At 38.3% G+C, this 23,430-nt stretch overlaps 4 protein-coding genes across 6 annotated transcripts; 1 reads left to right on the forward strand and 3 right to left on the reverse strand.

Annotated features, from left to right (window-relative positions):
• Positions 1 to 5,016: 5,016 nt before the first annotated feature.
• Positions 5,017 to 5,508, reverse strand: RB195_020388 (uncharacterized protein; the record flags this gene model as incomplete). The annotated part of the gene is made up of 1 exon (XM_064188662.1): positions 5,017 to 5,508. The coding sequence occupies one exon, from the start codon at positions 5,506 to 5,508 to the stop codon at positions 5,017 to 5,019; it is 492 nt and encodes a 163-aa protein (XP_064044543.1).
• Positions 5,509 to 5,566: 58 nt separating this feature from the next.
• RB195_020389 (uncharacterized protein) lies at positions 5,567 to 6,025 on the reverse strand (the record flags this gene model as incomplete). The annotated part of the gene is made up of 1 exon (XM_064188663.1): positions 5,567 to 6,025. One exon carries the CDS (start codon positions 6,023 to 6,025, stop codon positions 5,567 to 5,569), a length of 459 nt encoding a protein of 152 aa, XP_064044544.1.
• Positions 6,026 to 10,341: 4,316 nt separating this feature from the next.
• RB195_020390 (uncharacterized protein) lies at positions 10,342 to 12,900 on the reverse strand (the record flags this gene model as incomplete). 2 transcript variants are annotated; one of them, XM_064188664.1, is made up of 10 exons in its annotated part: positions 10,342 to 10,422; positions 10,487 to 10,555; positions 10,612 to 10,647; positions 10,985 to 11,068; positions 11,129 to 11,209; positions 11,303 to 11,419; positions 11,475 to 11,528; positions 11,609 to 11,650; positions 12,426 to 12,523; positions 12,798 to 12,900. In XM_064188664.1, the coding sequence occupies 10 exons, from the start codon at positions 12,898 to 12,900 to the stop codon at positions 10,342 to 10,344; spliced, it is 765 nt and encodes a 254-aa protein (XP_064044545.1). The 2 variants fall into 2 exon arrangements, with proteins under 2 accessions (XP_064044545.1, XP_064044546.1); XM_064188665.1 differs by lacking the exon at positions 12,798 to 12,900 and having other exon boundaries at positions 12,426 to 12,488.
• Positions 12,747 to 22,822, forward strand: RB195_020391 (uncharacterized protein; the record flags this gene model as incomplete). Of its 2 annotated transcripts, XM_064188667.1 has the most annotated exons (15): positions 12,747 to 12,820; positions 13,420 to 13,504; positions 16,154 to 16,261; positions 16,324 to 16,413; positions 16,473 to 16,538; positions 16,621 to 16,674; positions 18,343 to 18,460; positions 18,545 to 18,648; positions 18,735 to 18,824; positions 18,879 to 18,970; positions 19,318 to 19,503; positions 20,979 to 21,038; positions 21,112 to 21,269; positions 22,117 to 22,202; positions 22,733 to 22,822. In XM_064188667.1, 15 exons carry the CDS (start codon positions 12,747 to 12,749, stop codon positions 22,820 to 22,822), a joined length of 1,461 nt encoding a protein of 486 aa, XP_064044547.1. The 2 variants fall into 2 exon arrangements, with proteins under 2 accessions (XP_064044547.1, XP_064044548.1); XM_064188666.1 differs by lacking the exons at positions 12,747 to 12,820; positions 13,420 to 13,504; positions 22,733 to 22,822 and having other exon boundaries at positions 16,621 to 16,725; positions 21,112 to 21,153; positions 21,211 to 21,269; positions 22,117 to 22,379.
• Between the last annotated feature and the right edge of the window lie 608 nt (positions 22,823 to 23,430).

Here is a 23,430-nt window from a genome sequence, read left to right on the forward strand (position 1 = left end):
GCACTATATTTTCAAAAACTACAAACTGACTAAAGTGGAAGATTAACTACTTATAACTCTGAAATTCTTTTAGGGAACTAATCGTCCTGAAAAAAAAATCCAATTTTTCAAGCAACTGTGATCGAATTTTGGCATTTTTCAAGAAGTGGAATTATTTCCACGACTGCAGGAGCTAAAAACGACTTGTCGATCATTTAGAACAGGGGCTAGGCTGGTCTCGATGAAAATAAGAAAGAAAAGCTGGATGTGTTGCACGGGACTGGTTCCTAGAAGTTTCAGCTGAATAATCCTACATGGTGTTAATACCAAACACGATGTAATTCTAAAAGGTTTTTTTTTGGATCATGGTGGTAAGCGAGCTGATGTCTGGTTTGGTTCTCGTTTTTGGATCTGGTTTTTAGATCGCCAGCAAAAAATCATTTCGATAGGCACTTCTCGAAAAGTTTGCGTGAAATCTTTTACTTTTTTAAAATCGTGTTTTGACTTTGATTGAATGATGAAATCTGTCTTGGCAATATTTTGCTATTTTTATTCATGGTCAAAGAAATGATGACAGTTTCCCTAGCAATGAATGATCAGCGCAAACAAATGTATTCGGTCACTGTTAATTAGCAAACCTATAGAGTCTTTGCATATCCTTCCTACTTTTGAAAAGAAATTTTGAAATTTCAATGCCCTCTTTCAGAAGCAGAGAGACTGTAACGATAAAAAGTCGTAGAGCACATTTTTGAGGTTATGGTGGTTTTTGAAGGTTTTCCCACCTAAATACAGCTTCAGGGCCTGAAACGTTCTGCAACGTTAATAATCCGTTTCAGAAATTCCTGTAAGCAAACCGGAATAAAAATTTGAAATCAAAAATGAGAAAATTGATACGCAAAGAGACGAGGATACACTTTGATTTTCTGTATTATAGTCAAACATTCCGATTTTTGAATGAATACTCCTACGTGAAGCGAGTTCGACTTAAGCGTCAGATTTTTATTAGTTGAAAAAATGGAAAACTCTTTTCGATTTTGATGGTATCCACCTACAGTTTGATTTTTTAATATTGAAAATAGTGTATAACCAACTAATTTTAGCCACCAATCATTTTTTTCTATGACGAAAAAAAATTCAAAAAAGGGTCCCATCCCTGAAGGGAACCGTCGCGTCTTATTATGCAGAAAATAATTGGAGACAACGAGACGAGAATCGCGAACAAGTTAATTATCATCAGTGTTAGCCATGTGGTAGTAACATTGAAGAATGAACAGTACAGTATAGAAATAGAAATAAAAACGATATTTATGTGTGAACATTCAAAGTCAGATTCGAACCGGTTTTTCAAACACCTACTCTTCTCAACAAAAAACTAGTAGCAAAAAATCAGTAGCAAAAACATATATCAATACCATAGTCAAAGCTTCCTATTTAAAAAGTTTAAAGTAAAAGAAAAGAAAACTAGTAATAATAACAGGGGATAAATAATACAAATTAATAAAAGATTAAAATAAATCCTTGCACTTTTTAAATATATCCAACTGCACGAAAACCTCGCTGCAAAAAGCTTATGGTATCTAATTTTGTTTGAATAAAATTAAATATATGTCAACATTTTTATTGCTGGCAGAGTAGATAGACCCAGCGATCAAGTAGCATTTGTTGAGTTGTGTTCAAGTTTCTATACGAATTGTTCAATAATCGCTACCTCTGATCTCTGATTAATTGCCATCTTCCAGTTTCCGTTCAATTTGTTCCTAACAATAAACGGAATTCTCTGGATTTCTCCTGAGAGAAAAAAAAACTCGTATGACTAATACAATAAACTCGTTTTAATAACAACGAGAAGGTTTTGAATATCATCTGCGGTTTGATCGTTCACCTCAAATCAATCATTAGAAGAAAAACGCATGAGAGTGCCAAATTTCTGCGATAATATGGATGTGATTGATATGTAGATCAAACACCATTTTTTCTATATTTAGCCAGTTGCGACTTGTAGCATTCTTCAATTCCTCAGTTGACAATATATACTTTTCTGAATTATTTCAAAAGAGATAAAACTATAAGAAAAATCTGGCAGTAAATTAATAGTATAACAAGAAAATAAGATGAACGGGCAATTATTTGATGATGAAAATACCAGGACATGTAGTAAAAAAATTTTACCTTTTATTTAGATAAAAATATATGATATGTGATGAAAAATATTTAGATATCTCCGTCTCTCTGCTACGGGAAAGAATTACCAAATAGTAACTTTTCCGGAGAATCCTCAGGAACTGTAGAAGATAAAAGTGAGATATGTCTTATTTTTCTATCCAGTTTGTTTATTCTAATAGAACTTATTTGTTTTTATTTCGATTTCAATCATGAATAATGTTAGCTTGTTTTGAAAATCCAGCCAAGTTCAGTGAGAGGAAAAAATGTGAAAAAAGGAAAGAAATGTGAAGGTTTCCCGCTCAGCTGAGCATATGTTTTTCAATGTCGTCCTATATGGAAGGATTTGCCTTTCACCTGCATGTGATCGGTGACATTGAACAAACGAGGCACGTATTCCCATTGCATATTGGCAAAACAATCACGAATCACAGAAAATCGACAGATCACTAATAAATTTCGAAGGTGACCCGGTCGATCCTCAAGGGGAAAAATCTGAGTTTTGAATACTACTCCTACTCCTGAATCGAAAAAAATAAAATAATAAAAAATAGAAAAAAAAGAGGAACTTGCACCTCTTAAGCACGAGTATTTTTATTAATGCAGACGAACGGAAGAACATTTACTGCTCATGGAGTACTGTTATGCTCTGAGGGAGACCTACGGTTGGTTTTTTGTCTACGGTTTATGTATGACGAAGCTATAAATAAATAAATAAATAAATAAATAAATAAATAAATAAATAAATAAATAAATATAAATTCAAAAGACTAGATTCAAATTTCTGAATAGTACGACTGTCGATGTTCAAAGCACACAAAGGTGGTTAGAGAGCTGTTAATTTTAGGCTGCTCTTACCAGTACAACAAAGAAATGCGTAATATTTAAATTGTCATTAATCATTATTATTTGTTCACTTTTCAATAGTAGTCAATTAATTTTTCTAATGGAAAACACTTCAAAATTTTGATATTTGACCTGGACGTCTAAAAAAACTACAAAAATGTTAAACACAACGTTTTATACTGCTGAATAATGTTAATTTTTTTCAAATACGCTTCTTCCATCGTGAAATATTGTTTCTTTTTTATACGTCACTCGTCCTCGAGTTATTTCAATTGTGTAATTGCACTAACTCTCTTAGAAACACGACAAAAGCCTCACCTTGACCTCGCAAGTGCTAGATGAAAACTCTTCCACTTTTTGAGGGGGTGACTTGCGTTGTTCTTTGCTCGCGTTCTTCAACAGTTTTGAGTACAAAATTAGATGTTGAGGTCACTGTAGAAGCCATACGTCACTTTTTTTAAAACTTAAATATGATGAACTATGAAAAAAGCCCCCTCTCAAAAGCCTAGAATACTGGAAAGGGGTTTGAGCGTAACTCGTAGTATCTCACTGCATAGCATCACTTAGCATGACCACTGCACGAATGACTGTCCTAAGCTTTAAAGACTTAAGTGCTACGGATTACACTCCAACTACTATCTAAGACACAAATAAGGAGCTGAGAAGATACCATGTACGTACGTCAGGCTAAGTCAAACCACAATCACGCGATCTGTCTGGATCTTATTGTAGAGGTCGTGCAGACTAAACAACAACAACGACCGCGAATCATGCTGGATGCTCGTGACATCGGAATCTTGAGAAAACTATGTATACTAAAGATGACGGTTAAGGGGTTGGATGAGAACTAAGCGGATAAATTTGTCTATTAATCTAATTTATCTCATTATCTTAATTTCTACATAAATCATCTACTTATTTATTCATATGCATTAATGGTCCATAAAAATGAAGGAAAAAAGGTAGGAAAAGTTTGCTTAAGTAAGAAATGAAAAAAAAGTAAATAAAATAAAAATAAGACAAAGAGTTTTTGTCTTTTGACTTTTTGACTTTCCTTACCACCATTTACATAGTCTTAAAATGGCTTTTCATGTGATAGCCTGTTACAGTAATTAGTTTGGTCGGCTTCCTTCTTTTCACTGTTCGTAACTTCTTTCTCATATTTTCGAATATTTACATATAAAGTGTACGGCGAAGATAATTTAAAGCTTCCATACGTATTTTACGCAGGTAGTCCGTTAGATCGAAGCCGTAGCGAAATTTGCGGAGATTTTATGACGGAATGTTAATAATCTTCAAAATTTCGCGATTGGTGCTTTAAGGACAAACCTTTGACGTATCTACAGAGTATCACGCCATAGGTTTCGTTTCCGGATTTTGAACTGCTTGTCTAAGCACTTTAATTCTTAAAATCTTCAATTAGGGCTAATTTTATATTTATTCTAATCGATTTGTTTGGTAGGTCACAGCTAACCTTTGGCATTTAAAAGATTAAAAATAGAACAGGGACTCAAAACTTGCATTAGGGCGTCCCATACAACGCTAAAAGGCGCATGATGGCCGTTTGTCTCCAAAAAGAGGGAACCAGTCGCCGATCGAGGCAGAGAAGAAGCAGAATGAGAGCTCAACATTTTACTGTGCTTATTTGTTGCTTAAATACTTCACATTAATTATACAAATAAGTAATGCGTTGAAGAATTCATGATATGGAAAAAATTTCAAAAATTATCGGTGAAGAAATAAGGACGAAGCTAGTGTGGAAATGAAATACGTTGCATTGATTAAACCGTTGAAGAAGTAGCGAAAGCAGACAGCAAAAAGTAAAACACGGACATGTGTTTTGTATAAAGTAAAACTTTGTAGCAATTGGTTTTGTGCATTATGTACTTTTATTATATAGGGTTCAGCAAACTGCTCCTTGAACTTCCCACCGCCTTCCCACATCTGCTTTCTCTATTAGGGTGTTCGGAAAGTATCTGCCCAAATACAGCAAAATTTCAAAACAAAACAACTTTTTAACAAAACATTTTATTATTCGACAAAATGATCTCCTTCAATATTGACAACCTTCTGCCAAGGTCTCACAAGATTACGGATTTCTTTGACGTAGAACTCCGGCAATTTGGAGGCGAAGAAAGCCCTAAGGTCATTTTCGAGGTGGTTATGATCATCGTAGCGCTCCTCTTCCCGGTGATGCTGAAGCGATCGGAAGATGTGGTAGTCGATCGGGGCCAGGTCCGGGCTGTACGGTAGAACTGGCCATCCGAGCTCCAGAATTTTCTGGGAAGTCTTCTTAGCGATGTGAGGGCGCGCGTTATCGTGCAGCAGGCGAACGTTGTCGAGCTTCGGGTGCTCTTTACGGATCTTGTCGGCCAGTCTTTGCAGTTGAGCGCAGTAGACCTCGGCAGTATCTGTCGTGTTGTCCGGCAGCAGTTCGAAACGGTAGATTCCATGAACCCCCCACCAGACGCTCAGCATGACCTTCTTCTCATGGATTTCACCTTTCACGAAAGGATCCGGCATTTTATCGCTAGCGCACCACGCATGTTTGTGGGTGTGGTTGACAAAGAAGACCCATTTTTCATCTCCAGTGACAATGGTGTCCAGCCAGTCGAATCTGCGGCTTCTGGAGCAGCTGAGTACAGATGTCCAAGCGTCTTTCGCTCAATGCATGTGGGAGCCACTGACCGAGCTTTTTCACCATTCCGAGAGATCGCAGTCCATTGCTCACGGTGGACAGCGAACAACCAGGACTGGCAGCAAAATACCGCACACCTTCATATGGATGCTGCTCCGCCAGATTCTTCAGTTCGTCGTACGATATTGCAGTCGGTCGACCAGAGCAAGGCTCATCTTCGAGTTTCTTGTTTCCGGCTTTGAAGCGCTGGAACCAGGCGCGCACAGACCGCTCAGAAGGGGTTCCAGTACCGATAGTGGCAAATACTTGACATAAGTTTCGATGGGCTTCAGCAGCGGGGTGGCCAGATTCGAACTCGTAAAGGAGTACGTGTCGAATATGGGTGGAATGTTCGGCCATCATAGGATGAAATAGGCAAGGAAGATGGAGCCAGATATGTTATGTGTACATGAGCGGTAGTGTCCTTATATAATATATTTAAAACGGGAACTTCCAGACCATCTCAAAAAATCTGCGAAATTTCCAGCAGATACTTACAGAACACATAATAATAATAATACAATATACTTGAGAGATATGATGTAAGAGCGGTAATCATTCGAATATATAGCTTTGAGGAGAACAGAAACACGATTTGGAGGCATTTTAACCTTTTTTCGCCTTTTTTCTTTTTTTTTTCTATAGGTAAGTGTTGCTGAATAAATTGTATGAAGGTTTTATTGAAGAACTGTTCCTTCTAAGTGTGGAGAATATATTCCAAGAAAGGTAGGGAAAATAGAAATTGGTGGTAAAAGTACGAAAAAAATCCAAATTATTAGTTATGGGTAGAGCTGTCGACAAGTGGAATTCATAGCCGAAATAGGAATTTCCACTGTACAATCGCAGATGGTAGATTTTTCTGACAGAGACACTCATGAAAACGAAGTTTAGGACAGAGATTGAAAATTATCGAAATTAATTTCGATGGATTTTGGCTTGGCACCCAGATGCTGACTTTCCGGAGTGACACTTCAAACTTCTATATTCTACATATATTTTGAGAAGGTTAGGAGCCATATAAATTACTCGCAAAAATACGGAAAAAATGCAAACGATTGCTGATAAAGCCGTCGGCAAGCCGCGAATTCATCCAGCTTAAAATTGATTCTATCCATAAATTTTCATCTACATGTATAGCGATACTGTTATTCGGATGGCTATGATGATATCCAATGTTAAATATCATACAAATCTTTACTGAATACACGTCGCATTGTCGTTATTAGCATTCTTTTGAAGTAATAAAAGGTGTGTGTAAAGTAACAAGGAATTCTCATAATACTATTTACTACACAGCATACTTATTGTTTTTCGAAAATCGAAAGCCATGAGGAGAAGGATACGAGGAATATTCAGAAAAAAATACCTCAAGGAATTATGGAGCAAATATCATTTTTCAAAAGTAGACAATAATTTCGCGAAACATAGTTCCAGTTCCATAATTACACGTTTGGAAGGTCAAGGATACTAACGCTACAGAAGGATCTTCTAGATTTGTACGGGATGTAAATAAGTTTGATGATCTTTGCACACATGCGCTTTATATGATCCAGGAGGTGAAATCTGTGGCTGCTTGTATTTATGCATAGGTGGCTTGCAATCAAAACAGTAACCTTACAGATGTAACGTTTGAAGCAAATTTCAGTAGTTCACTTAGTTTAGTTCCAGTCTAAACATTCATTCCTATAACTCTAATCTAATTTTGTTAATTAATTGAACACTAGGAATCTCTAGAAAATAATTAGCATGTTATCCTGGTTGTATTCATTAAAGGCAGCATCTTAGGTGGTGCGGATTTCAGGTGTAGTATTTGTACACGGGATAGTAGATTATGAAGAGGGGTGTGATTCCGTCCATTTCTTCCGAATTGCCGTATTTTACGGCAATTCGGAAGAACGGTAAGGAAGATGCGCGCGTGCACAAGTCTGGCGCGCTCCAATCGAACTCCTTGTGGAAAATACTGCGTTGGAACGCTCGAAGCAGTATCTTCCGGGCCGTTTTCTACGGCAATTAGGAAGAATCGCCATTCTCTCAATAGTCTACGATCCCGTTTACGAATACTTTACCAGAAATCCGTACCATTCCAGATTCGTGGGGTGATGCTTTTAATGGATCAGGCCATAAACATAGGAAATGAACTAAGGAAAATGTTCCTGGTTTACAGAACTTTATTTAGGTAACATTTTCGCCTTTGTTTATTTCCACTCCTTGAGTATAGCCTCCCGTTTCCATCCTTATCCAAACTTTATGATCCCAGAGTCGAATGTAGTAATCAAACAAGACTGCGTCCTTTATATAAGGTTAACTCGACGATCTCTTCATAGAAGTGATCACGAAAGCTTCGGAAGCACTAACACCCCACAGAAAGCTTATTTAAGTCCTTAGAAGTTGAATGAAACCAAAAGTTAAAGCTTTACTTCAGTTGTTGATTTTGTAAAAGTAAAATAAAAAAGTTAGGGAAACAACTTCAAAAAAAAAACAGTGAAAAAGCGCAAAACTTTCTGAAATGGTTAACGATGTTGCTGTCGCAAAGTAAGAAACTATTGGTTTGATGAATATGCGCGGAAAAAAATGAAAGTGCGATATGGGGACACACCTACAGCGAACCGAATGATTGACGACGTCTCGACGGTTACGAATGTCTGATCTGAGCGGTCATTGAAAAATTATAAGTACACTTGTGAAAAATTCTAACCTGATTGTTTGTAGTAGGTGGCACATGGCCACATGGCGAATCGTAAGCAGCCGCAAAGGAACCGTTCATATCACGATTCGATAAATGTGGCTTTAACATTTCGGTTTTACACAACACTTAATGTTTTTTTCCACAATGATTGTGGCCTTGAAAAACCTTTCGTGTAACAGATAAACAAATAGATGCGCAAGGATTAGAAACAAACAACTTCTAGGTGTATTTACTAAAAGGAGTTGAAATTAATGAGTTCTTACTTTGCAACAACCTTTTCATTGAATCCCATTAATCACAAAGAATCTCCATCGCATCAAATATCTTAAGGGGTAGTTATTTTACAGGTAGGTAAGGGAATTAGAATGCTAGTTCTCGATGTTGTTGCTCAAATTTTGGATCCATTGTGAGTGTAGTTCAGAAATCGTAGGATACAAATAAGAAATAAAAATAATCTTACCTGAAGCCATTCATCGACTTTTTTTAAGGATTCTATTTTCTGCAGGATATCTGAAACGACTCCACTAGTACTTTAAAAGACAATTTCCTCATCTTTCCGACAACTTAATTGTTACTCTGCAAATGAACTCTTCTTGAAGGATATTAAAAGATTCTGACTGTGACGATAACGTTCGAAATCATATCAACGTGGTCGCCGAAAATGTTTGCCCGAGACAAAGTGCTTACTAACATCGCGCAACGCCATACAGAGGAAGTAACTCATAAAAAATTAATATATCGAGGTCAGAAGTTATGAAAACCAAGTTTGTTACTTCTTGGTACTGGATAGGTTTGTAATTACACACTAACGAAGTGCTATTGTAAACAACAACCCTTGTCTAATTCCCGAAATCTTTTACAGATTCCACTTTAAAGGAAGCGAGTCAGGATTTTGACGTGGTGCGGATCTCACAGCGGAAAGCGTGGAGCTCGAGTAATAGTTTAGGGACCCATCTTTCCCGCTTCGCTCATCTTTCCCTCGTCGTGAAGAAGGGCGCGGAAACCGCTTTTGGCTCCGCTACGAAATATGTTAGAACGCCCCTCTATATGCTCGTTCCGGTCACCTCAGCAATGTATTCCTTGGTTTCACTTGAAACGGCTGATGAGAAGACCTCGATAGCGTTGGCTCGCTCGCTCGCGAACGCTGTGCGTGCACAAGGATGGCGCGTTTCAATTGGAAGCATCGTAAAAAAACGCGATCTTCCACGTTGTTTTCCACGAAGATTGGGGAGAGATGAGCGAGACCGCGATCTGTTCCGCAATCCACTACCCGAACTTTACGCTTTTGTTGTAGGTTCCACACCACGTCAAAATCGTGATACGCTGCCTTTAAAGGCATCACTCCATGAATCTGAGGTGGTGGAGTAGGTGGAGTATTCTTATACGGGATAGTACATTGTGTGGGTGATTCCGTCCATTTCTTCCTAATTGTCGTAAAAAACGGCCCGAAAGATACAGCTTCGGGCGTTCTGGCGCACTATTTTCTACAAGGAGTTCGAGTGGAGCGCCTTGTGCAGCCTTGTGCACGCGCCGCATCTTCCGGGCCGTTTTTAACGGCAATTAGGAAGAAATGGACGGAATCACTCCCCTCTCCATAATCTACTATGTCGTATACGAATACTCCACCTGAAATCCGTACCACCTCAGATTCGTGAGGTGATGCCCTTAAACGCTCCGTCGTGGTTCCACTAGTGTAGATATGAGGACAAGCATTAACTGGATCCTTCAGAAATTGCGTGCAGGTAGTGTGCATCCGCGCAGACTTTCTTCTGTATCATTATCAGAACTATTTCTGGTAAAATATATTTGTGCGTAATTGTTGTTGTTTACGTGTGGTTACGTGTGTTTACTGTTGCACAATTTCATTTCTGTAAAAGAATAGTTCATATTTATTTTATTTTTAATGATCGTAATTTCAGTTACAATACTGAGACTTAGTGGAACCTTGATGACACATGATTTCAATATGTTTTCACTGTAGCTGGTACGAATGTCAATCAGAGTCATCGGAATCGGAATCGTCATCATCGTCTTCTCTTACGGCCTTCAGGTGAGGATAACCGTATTCATCTAACTAAACATTGGAAAACATATCATGCCTAAGTTAAATGGGAAAAGAAACGAAGCGATATCTTCACCTCTGGAATTTCTACGGATACTTCACCTGCCATTATAGCAAAGGCTAAAGGAACTTTAGGCGAACATTCCTGGAATCTATTCCTATTTCGTAGTTTTTACTGATGTGAAACAACGCCAAAGCTACCTGTCGTATAGATATGTCGTTTGCTGTGGCGAGTTTCTGAAAAGCCTCTGATTAGTAGAGAAGAAAAAAAACTGAACGTATTGTTTATACTTTCATGTTGAGAGAGATGGAGAGGCAATCACGTAAGGCGATAAATATTTAGGTCAAGTAAGTCAAGTCAAACTGTTGAGGAATCCTTACGAATCGTCTTCCACTCGCTCGAGTACGCGTACAAAGGCGGCTCATTCTAAAGTGGGTCGTAGAGAAAAACTATAAGTGAGGCAGTGTTCTAGGACGATTAGGGGAACCGAGCTACACCCCGAGCCTTATCCTTTTTGCGAAGAGAATTGAATTCCGTGGTGTGCTGCCTTTAATAGTTCAAAAGCATGCATACCTCTGGCGATACCGTTTTATTGGGAATTGGACTTGGTATCCGCATCGGTGATACTTCTGTTTGAGTGGCTGCTGATGGTTGAGTCTGAGAAAGAAGTGAGATCCGTCATCTCTTGAGTACTTAACAACCATAAATTCAAAATACCTTTACTTCTACAATACTTTCCTTGGACTGCTTTTTTGGACGTTGTAGTATGGGTGCATTAGCAATGCTTTTTAAGAGTTTCTGCAATGTTCAAATCATGTTAAAACGTAAGTGGAAATTAATTATACTGGTCGCCTCATCCGCCATATGCCTGCTTTTACCCTTCATACTAACCTGACCAAATACTGCGAAATCTGAGATCTTAGGAATTGACATGGTGTTATGTTGAGCAGCGGACTTTGATGGAGGAGAAAATGGAGGCGTCCTGCATTCTGATACAGAAATGTCGTCCTGAATACGACTTCTCTGATGTTGTGAGCTTCTGTGATTTTTTCTTCGACATTACCTGTGTTTTATCTACTGCGAGGTCCCCTACTTGATCATTCTGTAGTTCTATAATCTAAATTCCCATTATTCCATCTACTTGATTTGAGTGTAATGAAAAGGTGGAAAAAAAGCTAGAAATTTCATACAACTAACTTGTTGAAGAATAGGTGTTTGACGTTCAGAAGAAATATCTTCCTTAAACAAAGGACGCTATTTATACAATAAATATGCAATGAGTTCGGTGCTAGGGTGCTACGGTGTGTGTGAATTATGCTGCACCTCATTGTGTTCCAAGGAGACCAAGCAAGCGAAATAAAAACGGCGGAAGCGGCAACGCCGCTCTACCTCCTAGTTATCGCCATGTGAAAACTTATTATATACTTAGGACCCTAGCGTAAAAATAAGAGAGCAAGAGGGGAGGGGGGACTCAATGCTGCCCTAATTGAAATGCACCCGAATGGAACATTAGAGCGCGAAATCGATGCTAAGGCACGGCAGAAGAACCGTTTTCAACTGCGAAATGCCTTTTCCATTTGAGAAGGCTGGGTAGTTGATCAGTCGACAGTTCATCACTGGGAATGAATAACCGAGTCAATCGGGGCTCTAACACCTAGGCATTAGTCTTCAAGACATGATGACATGTAAACTAAAGTTACTAAGAGGAAAAAGGAAGATAGAGCCGGAACTACTGCTGTTTCACCTTTGCCGAACTCTCCGAACAGGCTTACTAGAAATAAGCAGCTAAGCCACAACATGAACTATTTTTGAAGATGGGGAATTAACTGAAAATGGCCTAAGAAGCTTTTCCGTAATTTGCATTCGTCGGTCAAGAAGGGTCTTAGTGCTTAAGGTGGGATCGTGCGCTCCAATGTGCAGTTCGACTTGATTTCAAACCGAAAAGTGTTGAGTTGGTCCCCCTCTCCACTATCTTTTATTCAATTGGGTCTTTAAACCTAGACTTCTATCTAACCTGTGTGGTCTCTGAATGTAAAATCAGATTTTTTAGTTCAGGATCCTCTTCGACTACTTCCATATCGAACTTTGTATAATTTGCTGCTCCAGTTGTATCTGAACTGTGAATACAATATACAACAGGTCTCAAGTTCAAAGGTACTAATTTTAGGAAGTGATTTGATCAGGCCCTACCTCCTCAGGGAAAGGAACTTTCTCAAATGAAGGAAACTCATTGATATGGAGTAATGTTTACTCAGAGTCAACATCATTGAATGACGGATGATAAGGTAAAGCTCTTCTTTAAGATGTTGCTATTCTCCATCTTCAGTTCGCATTAATGACGGGCGGGTCTTCGATTACTGGTGACCGTTACGTTTGCTCCGCCTACAATCAATACTCATTGATAAAATGGTGTGGTCATAAGCATATGTTGATGGTCTTTCTTTGCTTTGGTCAGTCGAGCCATAGTCGTCAAATTTTTCCAAGCTCATCTGCTGCGAAATAACAAGTCGTTGTAGTTTTTCACTTTTCGTTCAATTTTCTTATAGCTTGTACTCTTTTTTGATCCACGTCAATACGTCTTTAAAGGCAGTATACCACAAATGTGAGGTGGTGCGGATTTCAGGTGGAGTATTTGTACATTATGGAGAGGGGTGTGATTCCGTCCATTTCTTCCTATTTGCCGTAAAAAACGGCCCGGAAGATGCGGCACAAGGCTGGCGCGCTCCAATCGAACTCCTTGTGGAAAAAAGTGCCGTATCTTCCGGGCCGTTTTCTACGGCAACTAGGAAGATTTGGACGGAATCGCCGTTCTCTCAATAATCTACGATCCCGTATGCGAATACTCCACCAGAAATCCGTACCACTCCAGATTCGTGGGGTGATGCCTTTAAGGGGTGGGAGTCTCCAAGCAGAAAAAAACAAGCATAATGTTCAATGTTCGGATGTTTCTTTTACTTTTAAGAGAATGTTTTAAACAAGAATCAATCAGGTTAACTCATTGACGACAGTGCACGTTTTCGCCTCTCGTACGTGGGACAGGCACGTCAGGACACCGTGCAATCGCGGCTTAACGTTGACCCCCTTCGTTCCACGGTTACTACTTCTTTCCTGTGTACAAAATTTTTCTTTCTTACATAATTTGTCTTGTATTTGTTGTTAATCGCGTTGTTGTAAGACTTTTTATTCCCATTCATTCTACTTACATGTAGTTAATTGAGTTTTAGCAGCAAAAGATGGGCAAATCTGAGTTAGACGATTTGAGAATAGTTTTAAAAGGCTATTCGATGAATCCGATAAAGAAACTACACAACATGGTTCTATCTTCAGTGATGCGTTAATGCTGCTTGTAGATAAGGAGTCTGATTCGAGAAGTAATGAGAGATTTTCGGTGTCAGATAGTGAGAGTGAACAGACGAATGGTTAAGCGGCGCAGAAACTCATGACGACTGGAAATCTTCTCAACAATTTGGTCCACATGGTCAGTCAAGTAGCTGTCACAAACCAATCGATTTTTAAGAGCTGTATTATTTATTATTATATTGTACGAGTAAATGTTGCCAGTAATTGTCGAAGAAACGGGTAAGCAGTGCAAGCAGAAGATCCTAAATTTAATGACACATATGCCGCTGAGATCAAAAACTTTATTGGATTATTTGTAGTGGATGAAAAAGCCAATTTTGCATTGGATGTATTCTAAAGAATGCACAAAAAGTGTGATTTGCAATTAACGCTTAAATTTGTTTCTTGTTTTCAAAAAATAGGAACCTTCTTCCATACCCATGTTGTGTGTGACATTATTCGAAGATAATAAACTAATTAAATTACAACAAAACTTTTAAAAAACCTGGTAAGACACGGAAAATAACCGTTGGAAAGCGTGCGGCTGAATGTTGGGCCGCACTGTCCCACGCGACCAAAAAGTGCGGCTCGCCCTTGAGCCGCACTGTCGTGAGAGGGTTAAATAGAACAACCCTCACTTACGTTTAAAATAGCAGAGAACACTCAAATAACTGGAGATCTAGTGCTTCGAGATCTACAGCTATTTTTTAGTTACGTAAAAATTTTGTGATCTGCTTTTTTCTTTGACAATAATAAGATTCACAATTAGAAAATTGTAAATCATTAGTCTTAAGAAAGACTCTCTGAAGAAGAAAAGCTTTCGATAGGAAATAACTTTTTCTAAAGTGAATGAATTCCGTGACTGTTTAAAACTTTGTGATTACATGTACGGATATATCATTTAAAGAAAACAGCAACACAATCGCGATCCTAATTTTATGGAATTGACAGTTGAAATAAATTACACACTTAAAGGCTTTATATCTGAACTAGATGTTTGCAAACCAAGCTGAAGAAACTCGAGATATTGTAGATGGTTCACATATCTTCAGTGAACTAGACATTTACTTTGTTATTTGAGTTCCAGCTATTGTTTAAAATTGTATCCTATTTCAATTCCAAAAAATGCAGCTCCTCCTCTCCAATTGGCGCAAAGAGCTTGAAAGAGCTTAATTTTCTTTAACATCCCTTTACAATTTTTTATACTCCTTCAAAAATAATGCATACAGTGCTTCAAATATCCTCGTGTCCTGGAAAGACGACGTGCTTCCGTCTACATCTTCTATTAGTATGCCTATGAGGTGTTAGATGGAATCTTTACGAGCCGTTTCGGCTTATTTTGTCAATTGCCATAGTACCCGGGTCAGTGTTTCGCTTGGGATAGTGAAAACAGAACAAAACGCTGGTAGCACACACTCTCGCTGTCAGCTCAGAGATAATTTGATATACAGACATAATTTCAGGTAGTTATAGGTAACAAAGCGGTACAGATGGTAAGAACTTATTGTTTTCGGCAAGCATTCATTCCTATTATTTATTGTAGAGTTTCTTTTAAGAATTAAGACTGCCTCCTATGACTAAGACGTCTTCCTTGCCTATTTCTGTTTCGTGAACTAACCTACTTCAAATCTTAGTCGTTTACAGTGTGGCTTTCATGTTCATGCCTTCCAAGTTGTGCTATCAAGCTTTCACCCCGTTTTCTTGTTCAGTAATAGTCACTCCAATATTCCTACCAGTTTTCCCAATGCAAGCTGCAGTGCACATCAAGCTTAAACACTTAATCTCATATATTATTCCTATTTTCGCGCAGTCGTCTGGTTTTTTGTGAGGAAAAATAAGAGATCTTTCACAGATGCAGAATCGTATAATCTGTTCCTAACAAGCGAGCTTTTGATACTTGCATTAGGGATATTCACCGGGGTCGTCTTGTAACTGTGCTTGAACAATGCTGCGTTACACAACAACACTAACTTCATGGGAAATAATGAAAAAGGAAAGAGGAAGTTTTTTTTCCGCGTGAAACATTGCTCTTTACAAAACAGATTTGTAGGTAAAGCGGCGCCACTGTATGGCCATTGGCATATGCGATTCTCAAAGTTAGTCTCCGTGAGTTGTTGCATTCTTGGGTGTCAGTGCGTAGGATTCTGAACATACTACGAATCACCGCACATTCAACTGCAGTCGGATGTACAGACTTGGCATGCAATATGATGTTCTTGTAACTTTCTTTGTAACACCTAGTACTCTAGTATTGTTTTCAGAAACATTTATTTGCGGCTCCATCTGAACACCTGCTACTCTAATAGGCGCTCTAAAAGAAAGCATAATTAGAAAACATAAATAGTACATATATTTTCACTTCTTCCTTTCAAAAATCTTTATTTTTTCGGCCCTTTTTTTCAGATGCATCCCATCTACAATCTTACTGCTGTAGGTTTACGATCGGATTTTCCTTATGTGAATTTGAATTCCAGATGCATACGGATAGACTGTCCATATCCTGGCGCCGAGGTTTGCATTGCTCTTAACTACCATAATTGTCGTGAAAAAATAAATCCAGCTTCTTTACTCAGGTAGAATTTCTGCAAATGGTTTTAAGATTATCTAACGCTACAGCGACGTTAATACCAAGAGAAATGTCAACCGATGAAATGATCAATATGGTAACCAATTTTTTTCGATAAGGTGGATGATTTAAAACATTTTCTGAGTGGACTTCCAGTTAGGCAACGGCACAGCAGATATAACGATTTTCTCTCTTATTCAAAAACCCGAAAGGATGAAAAAGGCAAGTAGAGCTCATTTTCCAATAATATCTGCGTGATTTTTTGTTATTCATTTTTAACTAGAAAAAAAAAGAGCCTTTATAGGTGGAGTTCACGATGCCGATAGGTTATATATACACTGGATACTTCATTAAGGAGGTAGGTCGAATGGAAGTGATGGATTATATACTTACTTCGTTTCGTCTGCCAGTAAGTCTTTATTTGATTTTCATTTTATTTTTGGTGAACAGCTGTAGAACCTGTGCTAGGAGATAGAAGAAAACAGTGTGGAAATGGAATCTATTAAGAGAATTCTTGAGTAACATTTTTTAAATTTCTGGTCATGAAAACTCAACCCAACTACAGTAATTATTAAGACAACGACGAAGGAATGTTATCAAAAATCCATTTTCCTTCTTACCTTTGACTCGCTAAATACTGCTGATCGGTGTTCCAGAAATCATTTCACCATCGTCATGAAGGGAAGAGATGCAAGGAGGGAAGAGCGGATGTACACAACGGACGCTATTCTCGAGCATTGTAATAAGCGTAAAAGGAGGAGGAGGAGCTGCCGCAAACTGAAGTTAACCGCCGTCCCCGGGATTGCACTACAGCGTGGCGCACAATCTCTCCTTCCGAAGCTCTGCCCAATCAACCAGGGATTTGCACTTGCTGAGCCCGCAGTGAAATGTTCCACGCTTATGTTTGTTGTAGCAGTGCATATATGCAGATTATGCATATACGTGTCATGTACTGTACGAACATCAGTACATGAATGCCACAGTGAAACGGCTGAAGGCAATATACAGCCAAATCTTGCGGAGGAGTCGTCGGTTCCAGGCACAGGAGCCCCGAAAGCTGAGGTTGATTTAGCAGATGAAAGGATATAATGTAAAGTCAGAGTAAAAGGAAGATTCAGGATGGCACGCCGGTAGCTTGGGTTTTCCAGGTGTAGTGATCTGCTAGGCAGAGCGTGAACCGTTCGATGCGGACGCAAGCCTTTGTGGCTGTCGTCGTCTCGTGCTAACGACACCATGTGCTCGTTCATTTCCATCCATCTCTGCTGCCTGCCTTCATCGAGGACGCGTCGAGTCGTCTTTTTGGTGACACGTTTTATCTCGACGGTATGGACGTCCATAATAAAAGTGCCTGTTTCCTTCTGCTGGAAGCGCTGTACTCCACGCTCTCTCAGAACTGTTTGGACAACTCAAGTGAAACTTATTTTGTATGCTTCAGAAATGCTGAACAGTAAATCAGGAGCAAACTGGTTATATCAGGGATCACACTTTGCGCTTATTTCGGTTAGGCCTAAGGCTTTAGGTCACACGAATGTTGGTCAGGTGCCTGACCCTACAGTTGGCGTTGAACGTGGTGTGTTTTCGTGACGTGTTACCCCGACATTGAGGAGGAGCCGATAGAGCGTCTGATCGGTGGACTGGTTCCATAAGGGTCTCTTTTCGTTTTTTGTGATAGTTTCCCCTTCTTTGCCTCTGCAATGGATACTTTAGGGACAGAATTACGTTCCTTCGCGACTCTTCTCACTAATTATATCGCTTGTTTTCTGCTAAGCCATCTTTTTCACAACTCTTTTGAGTGCGTAGGTGTCTTCTCAGAGAATACCTGAGAAGTCCTCTAGTTCGTAGGAATTGTATTTTTCTTTCTGGGTAGTAAAAAAAGTGAGTATGCTCACAAATGAAAACTTTTCAACGACGGCGTTCACGAAAAACTTCTAAAAAAAGAAGAAGAAAGAGATGAGATGCTGGATACTGGTTGTTTTCTCGCATCTCTCATAGTGACTAGATGATTTACGAAGTTTTTTGTTTACAGGCACTTACTCTCCTAATTCTTACAAGTCTAAGTGTTGCGACTCTTCTTTACTGCTATTCCAGAATTTTTAACAGTACCAATTTGTCGCTAACGAGATTTATGATGGCAACTTTTAAACGTGAGCATTGATTTCTTTTCATTAGCACCAAAAAAATTTCAAAGCGACTTCTATATAAATTTAGCTCTGTATATTGTTTTATAGCACTTCTAAAGCAATTTCAATTGAACGTTAACGGTCCTACCTGTGTGAGAATTCTCGCATGTGCTTGGCTATGGTTCTGTTTTACAGTAATAGTGCATTACGAGGTCAAAGCATCAATTTATTAAAATTTCCTCGTTGTTAGTTTTTTTTTTGTTCAAAATTTACATGCTCAATTTGTTATCTGCTTCAGGCAAAATTGCGTAGTGTATTTACATTGACGCGCATTTGTGGGACGTTGTTCACGGACTTGGACGGGGCGATGGATGCAATAGAAGGCCATGTTCATTTCAAAAATTCTCAACTTTGTTATTGAGAGGAGCTAATTTGTTTTAAGGGATGGAAGATGATTATCCAGAAAGGAGGTTACTCACCTTTTTGGTACTGCAATCCGGACCAATGTGCGAGATTGCGACGACTTCAGTCAAGGTAACCACTCTGGGGAATAATTTTTTTCGTACTATAAAAATTGTGTTTTGGTCAGCCAGCACCAACAAAGTCGTTCCTCTTGTTTTTCTCTTCCATCACTATTTCTAAGTGCTTAGTATTGACAGATTAAAATCCTCTCCAATTTTCTTTGTCGTTTCATTGGAAGTCGTTCCTCTCTTTAGTTGTCCCTCACCCTTTTTTTTGTTGCTTGCGCCTTCCGGGATTAAAACTTGTGCGGTTGTCATATAGTTACTAACTACAAAGATTCAAAATTAAACAATGAAAAGATACATCGCTCTTTGGCTGATATTTGAAATAAAGCATAATAAGATAACTTTAATTTTCAGGGACTTAGTGCAGGAAAGTACGGACGATGTAATGACCGTGCTCTCTCATGATCGACAATTTGTGTTCAGTGCTCTAACAGACGATCTAGCACCGTATCCAATGTCAATAATTGATGATCGTAGACGATTGCTCTTTGTCAGGGACGAATTTATGACACCACAGTTACTTGCGTATGCCATAAGAAAGTAAGGGTTTCATTACATTTGAAAAGCGCATATCGTTCTATTGGATCGATTTATTGAAAGCAAACACAATCAAGCTTCTATAATTTCTTTAATGGATCTTCTTATGGTACGGTTTCTTTAGGTATGAAATCAAAAGTTTGCCGCTCTATGATTTTTGCACCGTCTGCCTTCTTGAGAAAAGTTGTGCGGCTGAGAAATCTTCCTAAAATCCACAACGACCTCATTCCATTATGAGATATGGGCCTAGACTTTGAAACTAGTCGAAAGAACACCATTCAAGTACATATGATTCAGTGAAAGAGCTAAAATTCATGTGTTAGGCTCTGTCACAAATATATAGCTTTCGCCTAGGTGCATGGTACCCAGTGTTATTGTAAAAAAGGATTTTTGTTAGCGCTACCTAGGCAAAACCTCGATTGGTTTTTAGACAGCAGCCTAGTGTTCCGCACGTTACGTTCACATTTTCTGCTCACCTTGAAAAAAGAGAATCCAAAAATGCATTTACGCCATATAATGCTTTGAAAATTTAAATGAGGTAATAGTGCTTCAGCCACGGCTTAAAAAATATTAAAATAAAATGAAATAAAAATAACAATAAAATAAGTAATAATACTAAAAACAAAATGAAATAAAATTAAAAAAAATATTGTACGGTAAAGGAGTGATAACACCGATAGGGTGATTAGAAATTGCTTTACCAAATTTCGTTCTAGAGATGTGACCTTGAAAGATGAACCAAAGGGAGGTAGGGCTCAGATAGATAAGTGCTTCAGACTTCGATGGCAATATTTTGAAGTCAATGGATTGAAACAAAATTCACGCCAAATAACGGAGGAATCAGCAGAATAGCTGAACACGTCGCAATCACATTGAATCACCATCATAATAAATAATATTTCAAAAAAAAGTTATTTATGACTCAATCTAATACAAATCAGTAGAAGAAGTGGAAATTTGAAGAGGGAGGGGGGAAGAGGGAGGAAGGGGAAGGGGAATTTATGTTAATTTTGAGATGCTCATAACAAAATGTGAACCAGTAATTCTTGAGCGTTACATTTCCACCAGAATGTACATCCATGGTGGTAGTCGCTCCTAAGTTGTGGAGATGTATCACTGGTTTTTGTATGGAATGTTCTGAAATCTAGAGAAAAAAACTGGAAAATTGTTGTTCTATATGATACACAAAGAAAACACACCAAAATGAAGCGCCTTGAACATAAATTAAGTGATGTGAGCAAATTTATTTTTTAAATTTTGAAATGCTATTTAAACTAACGTTGATTTAATATGACAATGAGGCACCGGCATTCTATGAGGTAGGCAAAAGTAATTGACAATGCAATACTTGATTGTCAATTGCTTTTGCCTACCCTGTAGAATTTTTTTTAGTGGTAAAAATTAAAGATTCCATAAACCACACATAACATTCTTGTGATTTTTCATTTTTTTTTTTCAAATAAACCTTGGCTATTTAGAGGAATGCCCACTGTTTTGCGAAGGAAACTAAACTCTGCAATTGCTCTGACTCGCCCCAGGTATAGTCGAATTTATGTTGCATTTATGTAGGTCTTAGTCTTCATCTAATTCTGCTTTAACATTTTTTTCCAGTTTTGCAACAATTCGTGGACGTTATCAAAAACCATACGAACGGTTCGACGGCACTGATAAATTTCAGCAAGAAACTGCGCTTACATTAGACCATTTTAGCGTCTTACTCGAAGTCTCGTCTAAGGCCTACCTTGCTGCATTTGTCATCTTTATATCAGGTTTTTTTTTCTGTACAAAAGTAACTGCTTCGTATTGCAGATACATAACTACTTTCCAGTTATTATTACTGTAATTGTCTATAATTATATATATATATATATATCTACGATTTTTATATGACGTATATTTTTATATATTTTTATATATATACATACGGATATATGGCGGATATATGGCGGACGGATATATATGGCGTAAAATGAACAATTTCCAATTATTATATCATAATTATATTATTATATGATTATTATTTGTAATTAACTATTATTAAAAGAAGAGTATTATGACATTGACGTGGTACGGAACCCCCAAGGAAATCGTAGAGTTTTCGTTGTAGACTACAGAAACGGTTGCGGCTCCGCTCATCATCTCCTAATCGTCCGTAAAAAACCGGGATTGGAAAATGACGTTCTTTCCTACGAAATCAGTTGCAACGCGACACCCTTGGAGATGTCGTGCATCCACGAGCAAGCGGTAGAAAATCTCCTCATCAGTCTACTCAAATCTCCTCATCAGTCTATCCAAGTAAAACCTATAAATAGGCTCCTGAGGGGACCATTCTAACTTTCTTGTGAGAACTAAAGCAATTCCTACATCATTTTTCAGGGCGGCTAAGGGTCACTGAGCTGGACCACGCTCAGTTACCACTAGTCGCCCTAAAAATTCAGTGCAACCTGATCATCAACCATATCTACAACCTGATCTCTACGTTTTCCCCGATAGTTCCATACCTCGGCAAATTTTTGATACGCTGCTTTTAATGATCACCAACATTATCTCATTTCTCATATCAGCATGAAGCTGTAACTTTTTTGGTCGGGAAAGTTTTATCGGTTATAATTTCAGAATTGCTCTACTTCCGTTACGGCCACATTCTTCAGCGATATGTTCACATTGGTCGTGAGAAGATTAACATCTTCATTTCACCAGAGGTACACCAGATCGGAGAGAGTTTTGATCTTGCATCACTCAATAACAAACATAAAGATAAAGAAATTATCGAAAAACAAACTCGCAACGAAATCCGCAAAACAGTCTCGTCAATAAATCTACAAAAATTCGACTCATCTCATGTGGATTTCAGGAAACCTAGATCATGTCCTTTTTGAGTCCTTGTTTACTAGCTGATGTGTTGTTATTGTTAGATTCGACTCATAAATAACAATAAATTTTTTAAACTTTTCCTGAGAAGAGGAACAGTCTGGTGCTGCTGATAGTATCTGCTTTGAACGTTGAAAATTTGTTCACAACTCCACAATCGCGGCTTTTGCGAACAAATCAGTTAAGAGAAGAGTTTAGAAGGCTAAACACAGCCGAAAACAACTAACTGCGTGTCACAGTGGGAATAGGAAAGTAGATTAATTATTTTTCACTGAAAGGCTTGTAATGCTTTTCTTTGTTATCCCCATCCAGATATCCTTGCGTTTCTGAAGAAGCCAGAAAAAAATGCAGTTTTTTTCAGACTGAGATCACAGCGAAAATCAAAGCAGAAAAATGCTTGAAATCCTTCAAATATGAACAATCGAAACGAGTGCTTGGCAATCAGCAGTGACATTTTTTCCCTATTTTTCGTATTGTGTAGTCTTTTAAGCTGTAGATCACTTGAGATCGCTAACTAAATCTCCATCTTGGGTGATCGATGTGGATTATATCCGCTACAAAACACATGAATTTAAGACTGATTGCGCTTGCCTTCTATAGAGAATTATTCATTTATTTGAAAACACCTAGGTGTGCCATTAAATAGAAATGAGAGACAGAAGAGATACCAGAACTACTAGAATTTGGCCAAAGTTATATACAGAAAGTTTGGCCCTTTATATCACGTTGTTGAACAGGAGGCAACAGATGACAGGTCATTCTCCTGCTACAGAATATGAAAAATTCTCACGTGAGATTTATCTCTTCTTTATTTATTCATTTATTTGTTTTAATTATCTTCAATAAATTTGAGTTAATGTCCAAGCAGAGTAGCCAAGGAGATGTACAATACTATGCGTGAACATTGAAAAACCGACGGTGAGTCACGGTGTCGCGCCGTCGGCCACCGTCGCTTGCTCGCAACTTGTTCTGAATTAGAAATTTGAGGACAATTTATATATATATAGTTAAATTCCTCGCTCTGAGATCTATCCAAGACTGCCATATCGTTGAGAAAAA

The sequence above is a fragment of the Necator americanus genome, chromosome II (genome assembly GCF_031761385.1).
Source record: "Necator americanus strain Aroian chromosome II, whole genome shotgun sequence".
Taxonomy (NCBI): domain Eukaryota; kingdom Metazoa; phylum Nematoda; class Chromadorea; order Rhabditida; family Ancylostomatidae; genus Necator; species Necator americanus.